A 23567-nucleotide genomic window follows, 5' to 3' on the forward strand; every position below is an offset into this window, starting at 1 on the left:
CTTCTCAAAGTATACTTCCTTGGAACGCCTGTAACTTTTCCTGTAGCGACGATAGACCCTTACTTGTCCGGACAAAGTTATACTATTTTGAGTGCTCTACAAAAAAGTCAACGGCGACGACTCTCAAAAACCGTTGTGTAAAAAGTTTTACCGTTTGACAAAAAAGTATATATAGAAAACAAAAAACGTTTATAGTTCATTCGATATTTGAGATGGAACGGTTTTCCAACGGTAACTATTAAATAAAATAAAAAAATAGAGGGGGTTACCGTTGACGAAAACGGTTTATTTTAAACTTTTCTATGAGTAGTCCGAAAAAAACAGTTCATTTTTCATAATGGAAGGAAGAAAAAATGTCGCAAACAATTCGTCGACTACCTCTGCAGTTAAAGTTCCTACAACTTATGTCTCACCATTCTCAAAACCCTTACGACCTCCTATAATACCAAAGCAACTTCCTCATACAATTGCAAACAATTCGTCGACTACCTCTGCAGTTAAAGTTCCTACAACTTATGTCTCACCATTCTCAAAACCCTTACGACCTCCTATAATACCAAAGCAACTTCCTCATACAATTGCAAACAATTCGTCGACTACCTCTGCAGTTAAAGTTCCTACAACTTATGTCTCACCATTCTCAAAACCCTTACGACCTCCTATAATACCAAAGCAACTTCCTCATACAATTGCAAACAAATTGTCCAACAATTTGAGTTCTTCTTCTCAAAACACAACAGATACAGTTGTCCAAACAGCACCAGAACAAGTTTCACATAGTTCTACAATTGCAAACAAATTGTCCAACAATTTGAGTTCTTCTTCTCAAAACACAACAGATACAGTTGTCCAAACAGCACCAGAACAAGTTTCACATAGTTCTACAATTCAAGACAAATTGTCCAACAATTTGAGTTCTTCTTCTTCTCAAAACACAACAGAAACATCTGAAACAGATTTACAACCAGCACCAGAACAAGTTTCACATAGTTCTACAAGTATGTTAACAAGAGCACAATTTCAAGATTTAATTTCTCTTGAACAATATTCGAGTAACGAAACACAAAGCGACGACTGTAACCTCTCGCTACCCGAATCCATTCAAAGAAAATACGCCATGAAAAGACTGAAATTGTTGTATAAACTTCTTAACAATTGGGGAGTCGAAGACAACTCAGATTATAGTGAAATGTTTAACAAAGTCATAGAATCTGTTAAACCAATTGAAAACGACATAAAAAATCCCGGTGTTCTTGTAGACCTTTTCGCCTCAAAATTACCAGTTACAACCAATCTAATAGCAACACAAGCTATAGAGCAATTTATTTTATGTTTTCCCAAGCAATATAGACAACACCTGAGGGAAACAAGAATAGGAAAATTTCAATTGGTGTATCCTACAACATACAACTATTACGAAGAAGCAAATGAATATGGAGAACTCTCATTCCATTTCACACTTTCAGTTCCTGAGGGGGAAGAAAAAGCAATCTATCATGTACAATCTCTTGCAGGATGTGAAGGAAAACCCCACATAATAACTACTGTTGCAATTGACAAACCTGCAAGAGTCGAAGACGATGTTTTGTTCGCGTCCATTGCTGGTTTTGGCATGGGAGAACCAATTCCAATTTCCCATTTCACAGAATACTCAGCACAACATTTTCAAAATGTAGAATTCGTGTTCTACGACCATCAAAAGTTCCTGCTAACAAAGCCAAAGAAACAATTTGTCTCAATATTTGTTGCTGGTCATGTGGCTGACAAAGAGCCATCAGATACTGACTATGAAGAAGAGGAGGAGGAAGAAGAAAACGATAGCGATGTCGTTCTTATCGAATAAAAACTTTAATTTCTTACTATATAATTTTTTAGTTCTCCTCTAGGTTTTTTAGGGGCTAGAAGGGGCGCAGCCCCTGGAAGCCCCACTCCCTTTTTTTTTTTTTTTTTCTTATTGAGAATTTATTGTGATAAGAGACTCTCGTAAACGAAAAAGGGGATTTGACTCCGTCAAATCCCCGCTCACAAAAAGTGGACTTTACATTTTAAGAAGGGAGTGGGGGACAAACTCGCCCATTGTCACTTTTCATTAACCTTAAACTTGTAATTTTCATTATTTTTAATTAACCTTATTTCTTTCCCCATTCCTAATTTATTTTATTCACTTACTATTAAAAGTCACATTTTAATAAAATATAATAATTTATTTATAGCATTTTTTACTATACTGTAATAAAAAATTAATTATAATAAATTAAATGTTTATTAAATCAAATGTTTTCTTTGCAATAATATTTTTAATGTTGAGTAAACAATGTTGGGATCAAGTGTATCATTTTTCAGACCTTTCTGAACAGCTTCAAGCATACTGATGCATTCGACTTTTTAAAATTGTGTCATTTCTTCGAAATCTCTTGTGACTTTTTTGATAACTTTAACACTTCTCTCTGAATCCAGACCTTTAATTTGCAACTTAATCAGGAATGAAGGAACAACACTGGAATATAACTCGATGACAAGTTCATCGAGTCGAAGATTTGGTTGTACACCACTTGTATGTGCCGGATACCATTGTGTCAAATTTTTTCTGAAATTAACTTTAAAAGTACTAAGTAAGATCATGAGATATAGCAATATATGTTTAAACCAACTTATATTTTGGTTGTACACCACTTGTATGTGCCGGATACCATTGTGTCAAATTTTTTCTGAAATTAACTTTAAAAGTACTAAGTAAGATCATGAGATATAGCAATATATGTTTAAACCAACTTATATTTTGGTTGTACACCACTTGTATGTGCCGGATACCATTGTGTCAAATTTTTTCTGAAATTAACTTTAAAAGTACTAAGTAAGATCATGAGATATAGCAATATATGTTTAAACCAACTTATATTTTGGTTGTACACCACTTGTATGTGCCGGATACCATTGTGTCAAATTTTTTCTGAAATTAACTTTAAAAGTACTAAGTAAGATCATTTATTTTTGCATAATATAATGCCAATATGGTTTCTTTTGATTTTATTTCATTTATAAGCAAATCAGATTTACCCAAAAACTCCACTCCATAAGCGTTCATTTGCTAAATTAAAAAGTGACAATGGGCTAGTCTGTCCCTTTCTCTTAAGAAGGAATTGTTTTTATCGTTTTCGTTTTATGTCATTGTGGTTTAACTAAAAGCAAATATGTCCTATAAACATGTTTTAGAAATATGCTTTGAATGGAAATTAAATTTAAAATGTCTTCTGGTAATCAAAATTTATCACATCTTTGAAAAAAAAATTGATCAAAAATTTTTGAATGTAAAAATTGAGTATGAAAAAATTGTTCATGCTCTTGCACCATACATTAAATTTTTTTGATTCAGATTGATGGTAAAATTAAAGAAAAATTTTGAATAAATTTACGATAAAAAATTTTTAAGTGAAATCATTTTTGTCAAATGATTGGAAGAATCGTTCTCCCAGAAACAAATCAAAAGCTAACATACTCATCGATAAGTATTGATGGTATCCAACAAGATACATTCCTTTCTTATACAATTAAGCAAGTTTTCACGAATACTACAGGTCAAAACACTGACATCACATACTGTTTCCCAAACGAACCACAATTCTGCACATATGATTCTCTTTTCATTGTTGATGGTAAGGAGATCAGGCCACAACTTCGTGTAAAAGAAGAGGCTAAGAAAGAATTCGAAGAAGCAAAGCACGCCGGCCATCATGCTATGCTTGGTGAAGATATTGGCAATGGTCTTAGCAGTTTCCAACTCGGCAATCTTCCTGCTGGCAAGACAGCCGAAATTCACCTTAAAGTCTCATTCCTTGCCGACATCAACGAAAACGGCTACTTCTACAAGTTCCCACTTACGCACAGGTACCAGAGTGGCGCAGTTACTAGCAACAACTCAGACAAGCCAGAATCATTCCATTTCGCAACTACAATCAAAACACAGAGAGATATACAAGACCTTAAAGTATCTGTTGATGGCACCAAAGACGTCAAAGATGCTCACAACGCCACATTTGTCACAAATAATCCACCAGCAAAAGACGCAATTGTTATTGAGACCCATATCAAAGACGAAGATAAGAATGTTGCCATCTCAAGTGATGGCTACATTGCTATCACTACATATCCATACTTCGAAGGTCCAATTGATTCGAATTCCGAATTCTACTTCATTGTTGATTGTTCTGGTTCAATGTCTTGCAGCCGCATTAATAATGCTATTAAATGCATGCGCTTATTCATTCAATCTCTTCCCGTTGGTTGCAGATTTTCAATACTCAGATTCGGATCTCATTTCGAAACAGTTCTTCCTCCATGCGATTACACAGATGAGAATGTTGCTAATGCCATGAATCTTCTTGATAACATCAGTGCTAACATGGGTGGTACAAATATCTTAGCACCTCTTCAACATGTTTCTGACCTTCAAGCATCTGAAGGATTCGTTAAACAGATCTTCTTCTTGACAGATGGCGAAGTCGACAATTCCGACATTATCTGCGCAACAGCACTGAAGAACAGGTCAACAAACCGCATTTTCTCAATAGGTCTTGGTTCTGGTGCTGATCCAGGATTGATCAAAGGCATGGCGAGAAAGAGTGGCGGCAATTATGCTATCATTGGCGATAACGATAACATGAATGAGAAAGTTATTGAGATGCTTAGCTCAGCTATTTCTCCTGCTCTCCGCGATATCAGTATTCAAAGTGAGAGCACACAAACAGAGATGTGGCCATCTCCATGTCCTCCTCTTTTCGCGAAGAACCCACAGAGTTTCATTGTTAAATCAGAATTCACAGAAAACATTCTTCTCAGTGGAACTCTTCTTCACGATCAAGTTGACATCGTTATTCCTGTTTCTCGTCTTGATAACAACAAAGGTCTTCGCCAACTATTCAGTCGTTACATTATTGAAGATTACGAATCCCAACTTCTTCTTAAAAATGATGAAAGCATCAAGAAGAAATGCATTGACTTATCTCTTGCATCAGGTGTTCTTTGCAAATACACATCATACGTAGGTGTTGACTATGAATCTCATGAAGAAAGAGGACAACCTGCTCCTCCATTGATCCAATGCTGTGCAATGGCTCCACCTATGGGAGTCTTCGGATTTGCAGCACAGCAATGCTGCTTTGCTGCACCTCCTAAACAATTCAATGCTATGCCAATGATGCATGGTATGCATCAATTTGGCGGTGGTATGGGATTTGGAGCTCCTCCACCGCCTCCTCCATGCGGTGCAGCTCCAGCACCTCCACAATACGCAGCTCCTCAAATGATGATGCAACAAGCTATGGATGATGGTGATGAAATGATCGCGAGATCTTCAAGCCATTCATCAAATTCACAAGAAGAACAGATTCGTAAGCAAAAGGTTGATGGTTCTTGGGATGATTTCAATGGTGTTGATAAAGAAATTGAAACTAAATATGGCCACAAAGTTGCATCAACAGTTGCAGCAATCGCATTCATCCGAAAGACATTCAAAGATCGTCTATCCGAATTCTCACTCATTATCAAGAAAGCACTTTCATTCCTTAAGAAGCAAGACAAGAGTGTTGACTGGGACTCTCTCATCAACAAATTCATTTGAAACTTACTGTTTTAATAAAACAATTTCACTTTTATTTTTCATATTAAACTTTATTTATGAGACACGTGTGAATTATAATATACACAAACATAGAATATCTCATTCTTTCACTGAATGTTTCATGAGACAATCCTTTTGAATAATTTACATAAAATAGACAATCGCCATTCTTTTTTTAAACAAATTTAATTAATGCGGCATAAAAAAAGATGAATGCTATTTCATATTATTCGAATTCGCATAGAGAGTATTAAAAAAATTGAATGGAAAGAAGAACCCGAAGGAGACCTCCAAAACAGCAAGGAGAACAAGAAAATGCATCTCCACCAAGGAGAAGAGTTCGTACAAGTAATTCTAGTCCTCAAGAATCTTCAATTCCAATTCGATCTCCTGATGAATCTCCTATCCAAGTACCTGAACATCAAAATCAACCAGTAGAAGAAATCCAAGCAAAAGAAGAAGTTAATGAAGTTAATACTGAAAATCTTAATCAAAATATTGAAAATTCAAATTCTCAAAACGAAGAAAATGATGAACAGTATCAAGTTAGTTGCAGAACTGTTTCAATTACAAGAATTAAATCAGGAATGAATGTTTCTAAGTTCACTTTAGAATTTAATGAAAAAACTATTTTTACAGGATTCGTAAAAAGCAAGATTTTCTCATCACCTACAATTACAATTAGTAATACAGATATCTCGCAGCCTATCTGCACAATGTCTGTCACTAAAAACTCAACATTTATATCAAAAACGCCGAACGGAGAAGAAATTGCACATATAGAGGTCATTCGACCTGGTGGAGTTAGTTCTTATCCACGTTCATGGAAAGCTACAACAAAAGGTAATAATATAACACATAACTTATATTCAAAGCCACCAGTTCTTAATTCAGAAGGAAGATATGAATTATTCTTTGGTGGCAAGATGACTACAACAAGCGTTAAGAATTGTATATTAATTGATAAAGATGAAGAATTTGAAGTTATCGGAATTCGCAAAATTCATAAGAATATACTCGAAATTGATGGTAGAGATGATTACACAGACTTAGAACTATTTGAACTTGGAATTGCAGCTTTTCTTGCTGATTAATTTTTAAAATGTTATTTTAAAACTTTTTTATTAAAGATATTCTTATTTTTTTGTAAAGATACACGAGGTTATGTCAATTATTACAATGTCAATATAATATTTCATTATTGCGAGAAATATTAAATTAAATTATGGTTTTGGATTCTTTAAAATCAACTTTTGATCTTGTTGTTCCTTTTGGATATAATATGATAAGTTATTTTAACAATATTTTTAATAACATGAAATTTATATCAGAAATAATGAGTATAACTGATATTCTTGTTATCAATAGCTGTATTATGGAAGTATTGATGAATTTGAAAAAATATCAAAAATATGAAAAGGTTAAAATTTGATTACATTATTACTATACACAAAAAATTTTAAACACAATATACAAATAATAATAAAATTATCATTTCCGCCGACCTTTGTTAGATTTTTGAGCTTCTTCTTTTTCTTCAGCTGTTTTAAGTTCCAAATACATGCTCTGCATATAGTCATGATATTCCTTCCTGTCTTCTCTTCCGTATTCCCACTTTTTATTCAGAATTCTCCAATCATCTTCAGGAGTTTTGTATCCGTAGACCAAAGGACTGATAATGAAGAACCCTGTCAATGCAGCAACCATAACAGATAACGCAATGAAGCCTTTCCAGTAGCCACTTTTGATCCAAAGGTCCAAAGCAGCTCCAAAACACATACAACCGAACATAAGAGGTATAAGATAGTGGTACAAGAACATTGTGCGGGGAACTCCAAAAAATGGAAGGTATGACATCCAATAACCGACAATTAACCTTGTAATATGAGCAAAACCTTTCCTTGTGAAGCCAAGCATGCATGCTAATACACCAAAAAAGGCAGTGTAATAGACAAAAACGTTGCCTGCACATACACAATTTGTTCTAAGTCCGTAATCATGGTAAAAACTCACCCAAACGTCTGTAAGTAGCGGCCAATCTTTAGGACGTGACATATATGGATGAGGTTCGAAGTTAAGACCGTTAGACATAAAAGCAGAACCAATACAATTTGCAACTCTCGCTACAACTGGTGGCCAATAGACCCATTTAGTTAGATCTGTTGTATTCTTGTAGTTGAGAGTGTATGACTGTATTTCGTCGTCTTTTGTATCTTCATAAATGAATGGAGTCGTTGTAATATGAAAATACCATATAATATAGTGAAAGATAAGTCCAGGATAAACGATAGTAAACAACGATCTGCATATTTCGGAAAATGAATTTTCATCAATTTCGAAATCTTTTTCATCAAGATAATACATGAGTTGTGCATAGCCAGCAACGAAGAATAATGATAGTGCGGTATTTTTAACTGAGTATGCAAAGCTCATACAAATTGAAGCGATGTAAATCCACAACCACCAAGATTTACTCTGAACTTCTTTGCTAAGCCATATATTTATACCGATCATACCAACCATTGTAAATAAATGGAGAGTGCCGTCTGTTAAACAAAACTTTCCTTCTGCAATTAAGGTTGTATCAAGTGCAGCCATGAAAGATGAGGTAAAACTGGCTATTTTTGATAAAGCCATGCATCGTAAAGCTATATACATTGCAGCAGGGACAAGAGAACTAAGCATGATAGGTGCAACTCTCGTAGTTATATATTTTTCATCCGAATAAGCGCGTTCTCCTTCATCAGAGTATTCGATGGAGCCATCGTATTCTGCTAACCATGCAAATTTAGCAAATATTAGCTTCGCAAGTGGTGGATGTATATCGAAGAAAAATTCATGTTTGATATAATGATTAGTAAAGTTGCCAAAATGTACTTCATCAAATACCATGCCAGCTGGATATTCAAATGCTTTTGATCTTGCATAATATGCAATTCCGGATAAAATTAAAATGTTAATTAGATCTTTAAATTCAAAAACAATGTCGTGATGCTTAAGAACAAAATATTTACGCAGTCTGTATAATTGTAGCCAATTTACAAACCGAATAAATTTTTGCATATTTTAATAGACATGTGATATGAATTAATCTTGAAGAAGGTTAAATCTAAATGATTAAAATATCCTATGTATGGCTTTAAATTTGTATGGAGATATGAATGCATATCAAAATTCTCTAAAACGTTCCAAAAGATGTAAAATTCTCATAAAGTCTATGGTTAGAGAAGACTTTAATTCCATATGTAATAACACTTATAATCACTTATTAGATAAACACTAAAAATGTTACTGATTCCCAATCATAGCTAATTTATTTTGCATTATGGTCAATTTCATCATAAATATCGTATTATACTCTTCTGTGATGAATAAAAAGGATTGTTGGACTTGGTTATTGCAATGAAGTTTTCCATTTCCATTTTTAAATTTCAATTTCACAATAAATTGTTCTCTAGGAAAATTATATCCTTTTATGCTTATCCTTATTTGAGTTGCTCATACGCTTGTTGGTGTTTGCCTGAAAGATCAACCATTCAGTGATCTTGTTCAAAATATTTTTAAATTGAGGATTTATTTTAATTGAAACAGCATGAATATGTGTCATTTAGGTAAAAATGCACATTCAATAGGATATGTTAGAAAGAAACAACAAAAGCAAAAACAATACAAATTATTTCCAAATCATTGATTGAAATAATCAATGAGGAGCATAAAGTGGAATAAACAGGATCCCTTGAATAAATTTCTTACTATAATACTTAATAAAAAAATAGTTTTAAAAGATTTCCAAAGCACAATTATACTAATCAACTGAATATTTCCATTTCATTAAATAATGGCCTCATCTTTTCACAAGCCTTGAAATTCTGGTGGAATTTCATAATATTCTTCACGTATATCAAAACCCATGTTTGGATTTCGTCTTGGAGGATGATTTGGTCTACGATGTTGATCATGTGCATACATTGGATATAGTCTTGGAGGATGATTTGGTCTACGATGTTGATCATGTGCATACATTGGATATAGTCTTGGATTTTGAAATGGCCGTGGAGGTTCTCTGTTGAACGTTCCTCGTTGTGCCCTTACAACTCGGTTATGGATTCTTCCTTCTAAAACGCCATTATCATCATCTATTAAATCTATTAAATCAAGTTCGTCGTCAATCATTTCACCTTTATTTATTGTAAAAGGCTGATTTGGTTGTGGAATTTGTGGTACACGCGTATGCTTGAAAACTCTGTTGTGATCAACCGGAGTAAATGGATGAGTGCAAAGATATTGAGCTGCATTTTGAACATCGTAATTTGTGATAATAAGAGCGACTCCGATAGATGCCTTATTTGAAAATCCCATGGAAGCTAACTGAGGATTTAACTGGTCATCCTTCGTTTTGGAAAATCCTGGATTTGTTGGACCGTAAGCTAGTCTGTAGCATGAATTAATTGTTTGATCAGTATGATTTACAGATACAAATGTTCTAACTTTGTTAATAAAATCGTCGTTTTCTTTTGTTGTATGATAATCAGTAGGATTATGATTTAATTTTAGATAGCTAAATAATGATGAAGATTTGCGTAAAGTTATGTCCTGATTATAAGTATTAGTTCCTTGATAAACTATAAAAAATTCTGATTCATTTGTCACCCTGTCGTAAATATTTCTTTGTAAATCGGCAACAATGCTTCTCCAACAAGAACTCTTTTTAAGATTTATAATGGCTTCCTGCCCACATGATGAAACGAACCTACAATCCATTAAAAATTTTTGACTTGAATTTGAAAAAAAAATTTCCATCGCTTTTTGCACGTCTTACGACAAGATTTTTATTAAAGACTATGCATTAACTAATCATCATTTGCGATTTATAATACAATCAATATACCGCATTAAAATAGGTAACATTTAAAATTAATTTCTTTTTACACTAGAACCAAGGTGTTAAAAGGCCGACTGATATAAAATTAATAAATAATAATTTCTGTCGCTTTAAAAATCATGTATTATAATTTTTTCGTGTATAAGAAGAAATTCATTAGGGTTGTAATGCATGAAAATTCGGTTCACTTCATTTTTGACACTTTACATATCGGATGTATTATCTAAGAATTATGTAATGCATGAAAATTCGGTTCACTTCATTTTTGACACTTTACATATCGGATGTATTATCTAAGAATTATATTATAAAATAATAATTTTGTGTTTTATAAGTTTATTTGTATAAATTGATTCAAAAAAATGGAAAGACAAGAAGTGGATCTGCCAAATGAAAATCAGATTTATAGTTTTAGAGAGTTACATACATGAAATATGAAAATTGAACTTTGTATAAGGAATTGTTGGCTATGATGTACTGATCATGAATCAGTACATCATAGCCAACAATTCCTTCGCAAACAGCGGGAAACTTTGTCTGAATAGTTTAACATTCAGACAAAGTTTCCCGCTGTCAGAGAGGGAATGGAAGGGTAAGAGGTATATATTCATAATGTATACCTCTTACCCTTTCATTCCCTCGAGAAAGTTCAAAAACTTGGGTGCAATCAGTTCTGATTGCACCCAAGTTTTTGAACTTTGTATACGGAATTGTTGGCTATGATGTACTGATCATGAATCAGTACATCATAGCCAACAATTCCTTCGCAAACAGCGGGAAACTTTGTCTGAATAGTTTAACATTCAGACAAAGTTTCCCGCTGTCAGAGAGGGAATGGAAGGGTAAGAGGTATATATTCATAATGTATACCTCTTACCCTTTCATTCCCTCGAGAAAGTTCAAAAACTTGGGTGCAATCAGTTCTGATTGCACCCAAGTTTTTGAACTTTGTATACGGAATTGTTGGCTATGATGTACTGATCATGAATCAGTACATCATAGCCAACAATTCCTTCGCAAACAGCGGGAAACTTTGTCTGAATAGTTTAACATTCAGACAAAGTTTCCGCTGTCAGAGAGGGAATGGAAGGGTAAGAGGTAATATATTCATAATGTATACCTCTTACCCTTTCATTCCCTCGAGAAAGTTCAAAAACTTGGGTGCAATCAGTTCTGATTGCACCCAAGTTTTTGAACTTTGTATACGGAATTGTTGGCTATGATGTACTGATCATGAATCAGTACATCATAGCCAACAATTCCTTCCCAAACAACCCGAAATTTGTCTGATTCCACACTAATTTTATTAATTTATCTAAACTTTTATCTCTTGTTCTAGATAAATTATCATCAATAATAATCTCTTGTTCTATTTCACTATTATATATATATATATTTATATGATTTGATTTAAAAAAAATAAATAAATAAATTAATAAATCATTTACTCAAATATATCAAAAGTTTTATTTTTATATATAAAGATAACTACTTTTAAAAAAAAATACCCTATATATTTTTGCCATGTAAACTTGTCACTTTTGTCAGAAGTGAAGTGAACCGAATTTTCATGCACAACAAGGGTTGTTAAAAATATCAAAAATTAGCGTTTTGAAGACACCATGGTGTCTTATAATTTTCCCTTCCTTATTGGCGTGTAGAAATAAATGCGCCAATAGATTGAAGAAGAAGAATTGTTTTTCTCTTAATGAACTTTAATCCTTTTGATATAAGAATATTAAAAACATTAATATAATTTCGATTTCGGAAATTAAATTTCCAAATTTTTTGTCGATTTCGGAAATAACAGGATCCCGCATCCAACACGCAACAACAAAACACAAAACACACTTTTGGTTCTTTCATCGTTTTAATCGTAATTTATGTAATACATGATTTGGATAAATTTTACAAAAATAGAACCTATATTATATTCTTTTCAAAGATTCTTGCAAATCATCAAAAAATAATTGTATTTTAAAAACGATCAAATTATCCTTTCATTATTTTAAACTTAAATTAGTTTTTATGATTGACTAAAGCAATCATATTTATTCATCATTAAATAAACAAAAAAATAATATTTGAGAGTTATTTCAAAAAAAACACATTGAATTTATTAATTTGTCTCAATTTCAGTATTATAATTTTTATAATTTCAATATTTTGAAATACACTGTTTAATATTTCAATATTTATGATATTTCAATGTATTAAGTGGTCTCAAATTGAGCTTCTCAAATATAAGTTGGCTTATTCAAATAATAAAATTAAATAATATTTAAAATAATAAATAAAAGTGATTGAGGTCATAGCAAAACGGCTGTTTCAGTCATTAATTCTTAAAATAAAAAGGGTAAAAACTAAATAAAATGGGTAAAATTCAATAGTGTCTGTGCTATCGTTCAATTTGAAGGTGTCTTTTGAAACCGCAAGACACATTGAATTTTTGAATAGTGTATTATGGTTTGACAGACACCAATGAAAAAAATAAAATGATATTTATTTTAAATATATAAGATCCTTATATAAAATATAAATATTTTATCGTTTTATTTTCTTGTTTTAGAAATGTTTTTTATTGAACAATCAATAAAACTAACTCAAAAATAAAATTTTTGATTTAAAGACACTATGATGACACCAGGCAAATCTTCCAAGACACCTATCGTCGGGAATCTAACAACCCTAAATTTAATAGAAAAAAATGGAAAAAAATTCAAATTCAAAAAAATTAAAATAATTTATTGAATCTTACCACTATGCGGTTTTCAGGGAACTATACCGTGGGTTACAGCATGAACAGGTCTTGTCATACGAGTTCTAAAGCATCTAAATATTCAAATGTCAAATCAAAATACTGAGATTGAAAAATAATTCAAATCATTATTAATCAATTTATTCATTTATTTCTGACATTTAGCAAATTATCATATGAGCTGTAAAATGCAAAATTCTTGAATCTCTATTTATTAAAGATCAAAATGAAATTCAGCAAACATGGCCATTCAATAAGTAAAATCCAAGAACGGTTAAGACTAAGCAAAAAACACAAGATTGTTTATTGAACAAAAATTTTAAAACAAGATATAACAATAAAATTAAAAATAAATGCAAAAATTACTGAAAATATCCAAGAAAGTGATCAAGATATCCTAATTGATCAGATGTTGGCGCAGCAATAACTGGAATTGCTTGATGCTTTGATAAGATTTGAATTTGCTGAACTTGCAAAGGCGCTCCTTGAGTTGGTGTTTCTTCTTCAGCACGTGTAATTTTTGGTTGTACTGCTTGAGTTTGATACATAGGTTGCATTGGGATCGGACTAAAAGCGGATGTGAAAACAGGTAAATTAGCAATTTGAGGAGGATAGGAAACCGGATATGTTTGATGATCGAACTGTTGCTGCGGCGGTTGGCTTTGGGCAGGATGAACTTGCTTTATTGAAAATGAAGTCGAATTTTGTGCTGATGTCAGTGTTTGCAAATCTTCGGTTTGAAGGTTTGATAAAGGACTTCCATCTCTTGTGAGTTGACGATAATGATATCTGCATTGAACATCACTTCTGTTTCCTAAGCATTGCGCAATCTTTGTCCATGACTTTTCTCCATATTTTTTGACAAGTTCAATTAACTGTAGATTTTCTTCTGGGGACCAATGCTTCTTGCATATCCTTGGGTTAAGTCCTCTTGACCATCTTTGGGCGCACTATGCACGAGTTCTGTTGTTTCCAACAAAATCGGCAACAAGAGGCCAGTTGTCTAAACCATAACGGTATATACCAGCAATCAATCTTTGATCTTAGTAATTTGTCCATGTGCTTCGTTTTTTCCTCATGTGTCCTAAATCTTCAGAATCAGAATAATTATCATCATTTGACGGAATTGGGTCATCGGTAAGTATCATTATTTCTCGTATGTGCTGTAATGAATCTGCTCTCCTTAATATGTGCATAAAAACTTGTTTTGCTAAATCAAAATGCGTATTGCCCCTTAAATTTGTTTCTAATACTTGAGTTAATTGATCATACAGATTTATATCGATGTTTGGAAATATTGATTCAACCATTGACATTCCAACTTCTAATAGAAAGCGAACACCTAACTTTTTCTCTTTCATATAAACAAAATAAATAAAATTAAAGAAAAAATATTTTTAATAAAGGTTATATTATAAATTCGTCTGGCATAGTAAAAGAGGAAATTTTAATTTTTCACGTTTTAAAAATTGAGGGAAAGAAATTTTGAATTTGATTTTTTTATTTTGTACATAAAGGTTTATTTCAAATTCATTAAATATTGTTTTGTATAGTTATCAAATTTAATATCAAATTTTGTATAAGCATTCAATTTCATTTAACAATGTTAATCACAATTTTGTTTTTTTTTTAAATATGAAATTCGAATAACAAATTATAATAATAAACAGTATTTATCCCGGATATACAAAAATTGATTTCATGTGAATTGAAAAATGGACTGAAAAAATAAGTAGATGTCAAACCAAAATTTAATTATTTTGAACAAATATTTTATCACATATAATATGCATCTTATAAAAATATCTTAGAATAATTGTTAATCCATTATTTTTAACAAAAATCCATATTTTCACTTCATTTATTATATATACTAATATCAAATTATTTTGCAAATTATTTTTTGAAATTTGATAGAACCATTCAAAAACTTTCAAACGTTAAATTTCATATAATATAATTCTATTTATACAATTTAACTGTTCGATGCAAAAAATTATAATATCTCAAAATTAACTTTCATGAAATTAATTGTATTACTATAGCTATACATTCTCTCCAGATTTAAAATATTGTAATGTTCTCAAATATTGCACACAATTTATTCGAAAGCATTCAAAAATTTAATTCTTTCAAATCCGAAACAAAAATATTCTGTATTTTTTAATTATTATTAAAGCCACACGTGCATTAGTATAAACCTATTTATCAAAATGCTTTTATTTTTCATTTCAGCAAAATTTTCATTATTATAAACATCTTTCAATTTTGTATAATATTTTTCTTTAAATATTTTTCATTTTGAATGATCCTCTCTTAATTTTTTTCACAATTTCAAATTTAATGTTTTTAGTCAATGAGACTAGATACAACAAAATCATTCATAACTCTATTTATTTTGAATAAAATTAAAATCATATTTCACTTCTCTGAAGTTGGTTCAAATTTGGCATTGAGATCTTTTTTAAATTTATAAAATTGGCCTAAACTATATTGAGTAGTTTTTCCACCATTAAATCTAAATCGGACATCAAATCCTTTATCAGCAATATAATTATAAGGATCATTAGTTACTAAAATTGGTGAATATGTATAGCCTTCAGGATAATAATCTATTTGATTTTTTGATGAGGTTGCTGCAATGAATAAACGCTTAAGGGTGCACACGAGAGGATCATGTAAACTTCAGAATTTAGAACCTTATTTTTAGGCATTATCTTGGCTACCTATTTAGGCTCGAAAAGCAAAAAATATCAAAAAATACAACTTGACTCCATTATGACCCTTTCATGGAGGTAGTTTTTATCCGCTAGTATTTTCCCTTTGAATCTCTTTACAATTCGAAATCAAATTCAAACCTCAGTAGAAGAAAGGAAGAATCGACTTACTACGGTTGTAATACGAATAAATACATATATTTAATTATTTTTATTTACATAATAATTGTTTGAAGCTCATATTCCATCAAATTTTTAAATAAAAACATTAAAATGTTGAAAATGTTCATATATTTTAATAGGGTTTTGGCACTTTATTGAGGAATTACTACATACATAGTCGAACTGAACTTGATATTTTGAAATTTAAGTTATTTATCAAAATTAAAATTTAACTTGAAATTTATAATTATTTAGTCATATTTTGCATAATTCTAGGTAGATTTTGTAAAAAATCAAGAAAGAAAAATTTTAACGTGCTTTATTTTTTCTTTTTTATAATAATACATATATTATATATAATTAACATATTCATAATGTTTCACCCTTTCAAAAATATAATCCTCCTCCTCTCAAATAAACGTACATACGGGTGGCCTCTTTTTTCAAAAAATTAAAATTTGAAATTTTGGGCTCAAATATTAGAGATTTTTTCAACCTTCAACGATATATGTTGTCTATATCAGACCTCCTTTCTTTTTGATACTTAACATTGTTCCTAAATCTTAGCCGTTAAGGCTGTTCTGAAAATATTTTTTTTTCGAAAAAATTCGAAAAAAATTCTTAAAATTCAAAAATCCCTTAATTCATGAGGATTTTGGAAAAAAGTTTTTACATGAACATGTGTATATTATATGAAGTATATTGATAAGGTAAAAATCAAATTTTATTGCATATTCATCGAGAAAATAAACTAACGAATCCCTCAAAATTGAGAGGGTAATCCTCCTCCTCTCAAATAAACGTACATACGGGTGCACCCTTAATAAAAATGGCAAAATGAACCATCATGCATATTTGATTTAATCATAATAAGTATTAGGTATATCCTCTTATTTTGCTAATTAAGTAAATAGGATATACCTAAATAGCGCAAATTTTGATTTTACAAGAATCTACGAAGAAGAAATTTTGCATGTAGGAGATATCACAAGATTACGTTTTCACAAAATACTGCTCTTCATATTGCAGCCCGTTATAAAAGTAAAAAAACAACTGAATTTCTTATTTCAAAAGGTGCAAATATCAATGAAATTTCGGAAAAACTGCCTTTTTAATGCAGTACAATGTAATAAAATAGAAACAACTAGATTCCTGCTTTCGCATGGTGCAAATGTCAATGAAAAAGATAATGATGGAAAAACAGCTCATTCTCATGCAATTTTAAATAGAAGTTTCGAGACAGCCAAAATTCTGCATGATGCAAATGCTGTTCAGCATTAGAATCAAAAATAATCGTTAGTAAGCTTCACGCCTGTATAAAATTTCTAACGAAAAGAAACATTATTGAATGGATTCAGACAGCGATGATGAATATTGTTTTGTGAAACCATTTAAAATAGAATATAAAACAAAAGCATGGGATTCTGCTCATATCAAACCGAAGCGAGAAGGAAAATGGCTAGTTTTTTATGACGAAAAAACTGGAGAAAGACTAAATGACCCGCCTCCGATCTCAAAAGGAGATAATGGCAAAGCATATTATAAAAGAAAAATTCCAAAAGAACGAAAAATTCAAGAAATTCAGCCTTTTGAACCTCCAACAGATAATTACACGGCAATAAAACCAAGAAGACACTTTGTTTTGAAACAAAGACATATTGATACAGAAGATAAATACAAAAATATTATAGATGATGATTTATCCCAAATGCCAGAACATGCAGGCGAACATTACTTTGTTGGAAATCGTCATTATCGTAATCCTTTTCGTGTTTCTACATATTTAGTTAACGAAAAACGTGCACAAGAAATGAAAGAAATTTTAGAAGAAGGATATCGAAAACGTGCTCCAAAAACAGCCAGAAGGAATCTTCCATCTCTTTTTGAAAGATCTGTTTCAATTCCCAAGAAATTTGAATTATAATTATAATTATAATTTTAGAATTATTTTTTAGAATTTGTTTTCTTATTTGTTTTTATATTAAATAAATATATCTGCGATATACTTATACACTTGCGAGTTCTAATTTCAAGAACAAGTTTTTTGAATCAAGTAGATTTTTAATTTTAATGGAATTTTTATAGTTAAATCTTTATATATGTCTTATTTGTACAAAATTTAACTATAGGACATAATTGCAAGCGACGATAAAAACGGTTATATGGTCATTCTAGAATAAAGTAACTAGTAAGTATGTATTGGAATTTATGTCCGCTTTGATGATAAAAATCCGTGTTGCTGCACACTGATGATAATGACGTCTGAGCGAACATCAATTCTTTAAATTGATATTCTAACACACAGTATTTTTGCGTTTTAGTTATTTTACTTTGCGATCCAATTTTTGCATGCTATCGCATTGATTAACGTTAATTATTGTTGAATAAAAATCTAGAATAATTAAAGAAATTTATTTCATTTTAATTTACGTCATTTTAACATATTTATGTTGTAGTACTATGTAATTCTGAGCTAAAGTTTATTACAACTGCTGCTAAAATCATAATATTTATATTAAATCTGAAAAATCATTTTTCATTTTATAAGACTCTTTTAACTAGGCTTGCATAGACTTATTCTACCTGTTTTGGAATAATAAATCTTTAAAAACTATTTAAATTTTAATATCTGTTCCAAAAAATCATGATTACGATAGAACATAGAAGAATGTTTCATCACATGAATTGTTGAGTTCGAAAAAAAGTCACTCGTTGATAAAGGTATTTATTTTGGGCAATAAACATTATTTGATTACATCTGGTTGAGAGAAAAAGTGACCAATTCTATTTAGATTTTCTTGGCATATTGTAGTTCTGCTCTTTTATTAGAAAGCCTAGTAGATTTGATCGAATTGTCACTTTTATCAAAATATTCAATTGGTTGGATAAATTTATCATAAGTCTAATCATTCAAATTTTATCTGTAGCGTTCAGATACCCTATTGCGATCAAAAAAGTCAATTCTGAAGGGTATTCTCAGAAAAAGGATTCAAGATTGAGAATCGTAAATTTGGTTAAGTTATGATTCTTCTCATAGAATTATATAGCGAGTAATATTTTCAACCTCAATTTTATTTTCTCCTTCATTTTGAATTTATTTCACACTTCGGATATGAATATCTCATGTTATGACAACAATAAATCAGATTTATTATAAAACCAATCATTTCCAAAAGGACGATAGCCTCTAAAATCTGATTTTCAATTCATTAATAATGTTGACCATTCTCCTTCAAGCAGCTTTTTCTTCCACGAATGCTGCTGTATTTAAACTTGCAGGATCAACAGGATGCCCAGATTCCGTCACAACAGAAGTCACAGACCTCAATGAAGAACTTTTAAACACAAATCAAAAGCAAATCACTGCTTACATCGGTAAGGATGGTGCATCAGTAAACGAGGCTTCCATCGGTACAAAGGATGTTAGTTTTGTTTCATGTGGAGACGTTCATACAATCACACTTTCGCTTGATGATTCAGTTCAGACAAAGAAAATCACACTTAACAAGCTCACAGCTACAATCCCTTCGATCGAAACCCTTTCGGATCTCCATTTTTCAGATATCTCTGTTACAGATTCTAAAATTGAAAAAGGAGGACAATACACATGGCATACAGACGTCCACTCCACAGATATTTTATCAGGTGCCTCAAGTGCTATCAAAACAATGAATTCAAAGAACTTAACTCTCCGTGGCGAAGATCTCCTCCAATCTCTTAACATTTCTTCGAATGTTTTCTCTCCAGGTGACTCCCAGAACTTCACATACACCGTGTCAGTTTCAGAATATGCCTACGTTGAGTATAAAACCACAAATCAGTTCTATTTATCAATTTCTAATTTAACTGTTCCTCTTACGATCAGACCACTTGCTAATGGCACCCACATCAAGCTCACCTACGATTCTACCATTAATAAAGTTACAGTTGATAATCGTGATATAACAACGCTCAAGATCTCCTCCAAAGACGTTACTGACCTTAATTTGAACACTGTCGACTCATCCAACAAGATTGTTTACGAAAAAATCACTCCTATCAGTACGAAATTGAACGTTGGTCAGATTATCGGTATCGTAATTGCTGTTTTACTTATTGTCGCATGCATCCTTGCATGTGTCTTCATCGCCAAGTGCGAAGCCAAAGAGCAGGCTGAAGATGAAGCAGTTCTCCGTGGAGATGAAGGTCAGGATGCCCAAAATGACCAGGAAGAGCCAGCAGATAACAATAACGATTCACAAAAGGATGGTGAAAAAGTTAATTAAGAAATATATTTTTTATTAAATTCTGTTTCCAATTAAATTAAGTCTAAAAACATCTCTATTTTAGCATATATCTTTTATTACTTTAATAATTGCAAGATTTCATCGGTTCAAAAGGAATTGTAATTTGACAATTTTACATGTCATTTGTCGGCAAATGACGCATTGAAATTTTTTTCAATTAAAATGTGATGTTTTTTTAGAATTTTCCATATCGTTTTGGCTGTCATTTGCCAGTAAAAGATATATCATCTGTCATGAATGCATATTTCCTTATTTCTCCTTATTTAGTCCTCAATTTCATTGAAATTCCGGAATTTGTTTAAAAAAATAGAGAAATTTATTACATTATGAATGTCACAATTGCCAAAATGGCTTCAGAATTACCAAGTCTGCATTCTTAATTATATCATCTTATGTAATTGTTGCATGCTAAGTTCGGTCAACGATAGAAATTGAGTGGAAATTAATCATCGAGGAAGTTCGATTATGTAAAGAAAAAAAATGTTGTGGGATTTTTAATATTATATATTATTTTATAATAAAATTTTTTGAGTCATTTTAAGAAGCACATATAATTTTTTGAATTTAAAAATTAAAGTAGTGTCAAACGAATTTATCACTTAATTTAATACTCAGATTTCTTAAAATTAATGAAAAAAAGGTTTTCTAAGAACTTTTGAGAATGGTTTTCAAATTCCATTATTGAAAATATATAGGTATTGTATGAAATTCAAACTCTATATTTATTAAAATTCTAAATTTTTAATAAAATAACTTTTCAGAGGAATATGATTTTGAATGGTTGATTAATAAGTATAAAAATGTCTACGATTTTAAGGAGGGAATTGTTCCTTATGAGGTATACATCATAACTATATACCTCATAAGGAACAATTCCCTCTTGATAGCTGGGAAACTTTCTCTGAATAACTTATCATTTGGAGAAAGTTTCCCAGCTATCTATTAGAAACTAAAGGCTGTGAGGCACTAATATATAATCAGTGCCTCATAGCCTTTAGTTTCTTATTAAAAACGAGAAAACTTGTTCGAAATGATAAACAATTTCGAACAAGTTTTCTCGTTTTAAGGAGGGAATTGTTCCTTATGAGGTATACATCATAACTATATACCTCATAAGGAACAATTCCCTCTTGATATCCTGGATATTTTTGAATATATTTTTTTAATTAAAGTTCTCAAAAGTATTATCAAAAGTGATTTTTTAAAAATATCTCCAATTAATTAACTAATTAAAAGTATTATATTTTTAAAATTAAATAGTTTTTCAATTTTTTGAAGGAATTGAGATACTTCCCACGACAATAAAATTGAGAGGTTTACATTATGACTGATCTTAGCATGCAACATTAGAAATTGAGGTGTTTAATAAATAATAATATTTCATGTTAATTATATTTATAAAGAGTCTTGAATTTCGGCATCTGTGGCAAATTCATCATTCATTTCGATTTCAGCTGTTGAAAATAGAGGATTATCTGCTGTTGCATTTTCTCCCGTAGTTGTATAGAATACTGTTTCGTTTTCAATCATATCCATGGATTTATCGTCATTTTCTTGATTTCCATTTTTCGCCTTCTTCTTAATGAGAACAATAATCGCAACAATGACAAGGATCAATAGAATCAAAAATACAAATCCAATACCAAGTCCTAATGCTAACTTCCTCTTTTTGGCATCCTTATCCTGTTGATTATAGTTAGTATACTAGTCTTGGGTATGGTGGCACTGCGTTCCACCTTACCCAATACTTGTGAATTTGACACTTTACAAAACCGTTAACGTATATTTTACAACATGAACGCAAAAACTAATTTAACCTTAAATATTTACAAAGCCGCCAACCACTTCACTAACGAACTCACTAATGTAAAAATAAACGTTCTCACTATCGTTCTCACTAACGACTTCACTAATGTTCTCATAAATTTTCCTCAATATCTTCATCATCAGTGTTAACCCTATTGTAGTCATACTTGAAGCCATAAACTTTCTCTAACTTCTTAACGTACAATTTACATAACTTACCTTCGTCATCGTATGGTTTAATGATATAACTATTTCTATCTTTATACACAGTCAATGAAAAGTCAACTGGTCTCGGATGTATTTGAAAGAACATGTTATGCTCAGGAAGGAAGAATAAATGTTTAAATGTATGTTTGTTATATGTTTTGATTTGTATGAGTTGCTTTTGTTCTGTCATTACATCCAAATAAAATAAAAATAAAATAAAAAATAAACTTAAAAATTAATGATATCACCACCCTCACACGTATGAAAACATAGCACAAAAATAATGTTTATGTTAGAATGTTAGATCTAACACGTTTTCTAACCTCATTTCTAACCTGTTGAATTCATTGCTTTATAACTCACTGTCGTCTGCTTTCTCCAACTCTTCTAACTTCTTCTTAAGTTCAGCAATGTTGTCCTCATGAAGTTTAATCTTTCTCAAAATACCTTCTCTATCTAATGGTTGCTTTATCTTTCTAAACTGAACTCTACCATCCTTCATAGTATGAATGTAAAAACCTTCTGGAATAGTTCCTGATTTAATGTATTCTACCAAAAACTTTTGTTTCATTGCTTCAGTGACTTTAGTCGTCATTTCAATCAAATAAAAATTTTAATATTAAATAAAAATAACGTTATTTTTTCAGTAAGGAAACGCAGGAGTTTTACGATTTATTTGAGGAGTAGGTTCTGGTTTAAATGTTGGAGTCGGTTTAGGAGTTGACTTTTGAACAGGAGTTTGTACTTCCATAGGTTCAGGAGTTATTGAAGGTTTTGCTTGTGAAGGCGTTGGTTTTGGCGAAGGTGTTGGAGTTTGTTTAACTTCAGCTATTTCAGTATTATTTATAACATTTGCTTTATTTCTTTTCAACATCATTACTGCTCCTGCTGTAGCTAGCAAACCTAGTGGGAGACCATATTTTATATAAGGACTTGACCAAATGCTATTTTTGACAGGAGCTGGTGGAACACCTAACCTTGGTGAGACTGCTCTTTGCCATTGTGCAGCTCGTAAGAAATATTCAATAGGTGCTCCATAATCGTTTGGTAAAGTTTGTTTCATAGATGGTGAAGGTTCGCGAGAGCTTGATGAAGAACTCATTTATAAGCTTTAAAAATAAATGTTCATCCT

At 31.2% G+C, this 23567-nt stretch overlaps 9 protein-coding genes across 9 annotated transcripts, besides 6 other annotated features; 6 read left to right on the forward strand and 3 right to left on the reverse strand.

Moving 5' to 3' along the window:
• Nucleotides 1-337: 337 nt before the first annotated feature.
• On the forward strand, nucleotides 338-780 carry TVAGG3_0405340 (attachment subunit-related family; the record flags this gene model as incomplete). The annotated part of the gene is made up of 1 exon (XM_051232902.1): nucleotides 338-780. A coding segment is annotated over one exon (443 nt), but the record flags the coding sequence as incomplete, so codon positions are not given.
• A 118-nt stretch (nucleotides 781-898) lies between these two features.
• Nucleotides 899-1843, forward strand: TVAGG3_0405350 (attachment subunit-related family; the record flags this gene model as incomplete). Its single annotated transcript, XM_051232903.1, has 1 exon — nucleotides 899-1843. One exon carries the CDS (start codon nucleotides 899-901, stop codon nucleotides 1841-1843), a length of 945 nt encoding a protein of 314 aa, XP_051102633.1.
• A 133-nt stretch (nucleotides 1844-1976) lies between these two features.
• Nucleotides 1977-2044: a mobile genetic element.
• Nucleotides 2045-2054: 10 nt separating this feature from the next.
• Nucleotides 2055-3129: a mobile genetic element.
• Nucleotides 3130-3448: 319 nt separating this feature from the next.
• Nucleotides 3449-5658, forward strand: TVAGG3_0405380 (von Willebrand factor A domain-containing protein 5A family; the record flags this gene model as incomplete). Its single annotated transcript, XM_001311990.2, has 1 exon — nucleotides 3449-5617. The coding sequence occupies one exon, from the start codon at nucleotides 3449-3451 to the stop codon at nucleotides 5615-5617; it is 2169 nt and encodes a 722-aa protein (XP_001311991.1).
• A 222-nt stretch (nucleotides 5659-5880) lies between these two features.
• Nucleotides 5881-6711, forward strand: TVAGG3_0405390 (tubby c-terminal domain-like family; the record flags this gene model as incomplete). The annotated part of the gene is made up of 1 exon (XM_001311991.1): nucleotides 5881-6711. The coding sequence occupies one exon, from the start codon at nucleotides 5881-5883 to the stop codon at nucleotides 6709-6711; it is 831 nt and encodes a 276-aa protein (XP_001311992.1).
• A 352-nt stretch (nucleotides 6712-7063) lies between these two features.
• On the reverse strand, nucleotides 7064-8931 carry TVAGG3_0405400 (dolichyl-phosphate-mannose-protein mannosyltransferase protein; the record flags this gene model as incomplete). Its single annotated transcript, XM_001311992.2, has 1 exon — nucleotides 7109-8680. One exon carries the CDS (start codon nucleotides 8678-8680, stop codon nucleotides 7109-7111), a length of 1572 nt encoding a protein of 523 aa, XP_001311993.1.
• Nucleotides 8932-8990: 59 nt separating this feature from the next.
• Nucleotides 8991-10449, reverse strand: TVAGG3_0405410 (uncharacterized protein; the record flags this gene model as incomplete). Its single annotated transcript, XM_051232904.1, has 1 exon — nucleotides 9470-9976. One exon carries the CDS (start codon nucleotides 9974-9976, stop codon nucleotides 9470-9472), a length of 507 nt encoding a protein of 168 aa, XP_051102634.1.
• A 350-nt stretch (nucleotides 10450-10799) lies between these two features.
• Nucleotides 10800-10844: a mobile genetic element.
• A 96-nt stretch (nucleotides 10845-10940) lies between these two features.
• Nucleotides 10941-11789: a mobile genetic element.
• Nucleotides 11790-15914: 4125 nt separating this feature from the next.
• Nucleotides 15915-16956: a mobile genetic element.
• A 516-nt stretch (nucleotides 16957-17472) lies between these two features.
• Nucleotides 17473-18224, forward strand: TVAGG3_0405450 (uncharacterized protein; the record flags this gene model as incomplete). Its single annotated transcript, XM_001311993.2, has 1 exon — nucleotides 17485-18060. The coding sequence occupies one exon, from the start codon at nucleotides 17485-17487 to the stop codon at nucleotides 18058-18060; it is 576 nt and encodes a 191-aa protein (XP_001311994.1).
• A 1099-nt stretch (nucleotides 18225-19323) lies between these two features.
• Nucleotides 19324-20463, forward strand: TVAGG3_0405460 (uncharacterized protein; the record flags this gene model as incomplete). The annotated part of the gene is made up of 1 exon (XM_001311994.2): nucleotides 19352-20401. One exon carries the CDS (start codon nucleotides 19352-19354, stop codon nucleotides 20399-20401), a length of 1050 nt encoding a protein of 349 aa, XP_001311995.2.
• A 1653-nt stretch (nucleotides 20464-22116) lies between these two features.
• Nucleotides 22117-23567: part of a mobile genetic element that runs on past the window's edge.
• TVAGG3_0405480 (uncharacterized protein) lies at nucleotides 23079-23537 on the reverse strand (the record flags this gene model as incomplete). Its single annotated transcript, XM_001311996.1, has 1 exon — nucleotides 23079-23537. The coding sequence occupies one exon, from the start codon at nucleotides 23535-23537 to the stop codon at nucleotides 23079-23081; it is 459 nt and encodes a 152-aa protein (XP_001311997.1).

Source organism: Trichomonas vaginalis, chromosome V, assembly GCF_026262505.1.
Source record: "Trichomonas vaginalis G3 chromosome V, whole genome shotgun sequence".
In the NCBI taxonomy this organism is placed as follows: domain Eukaryota; phylum Parabasalia; order Trichomonadida; family Trichomonadidae; genus Trichomonas; species Trichomonas vaginalis.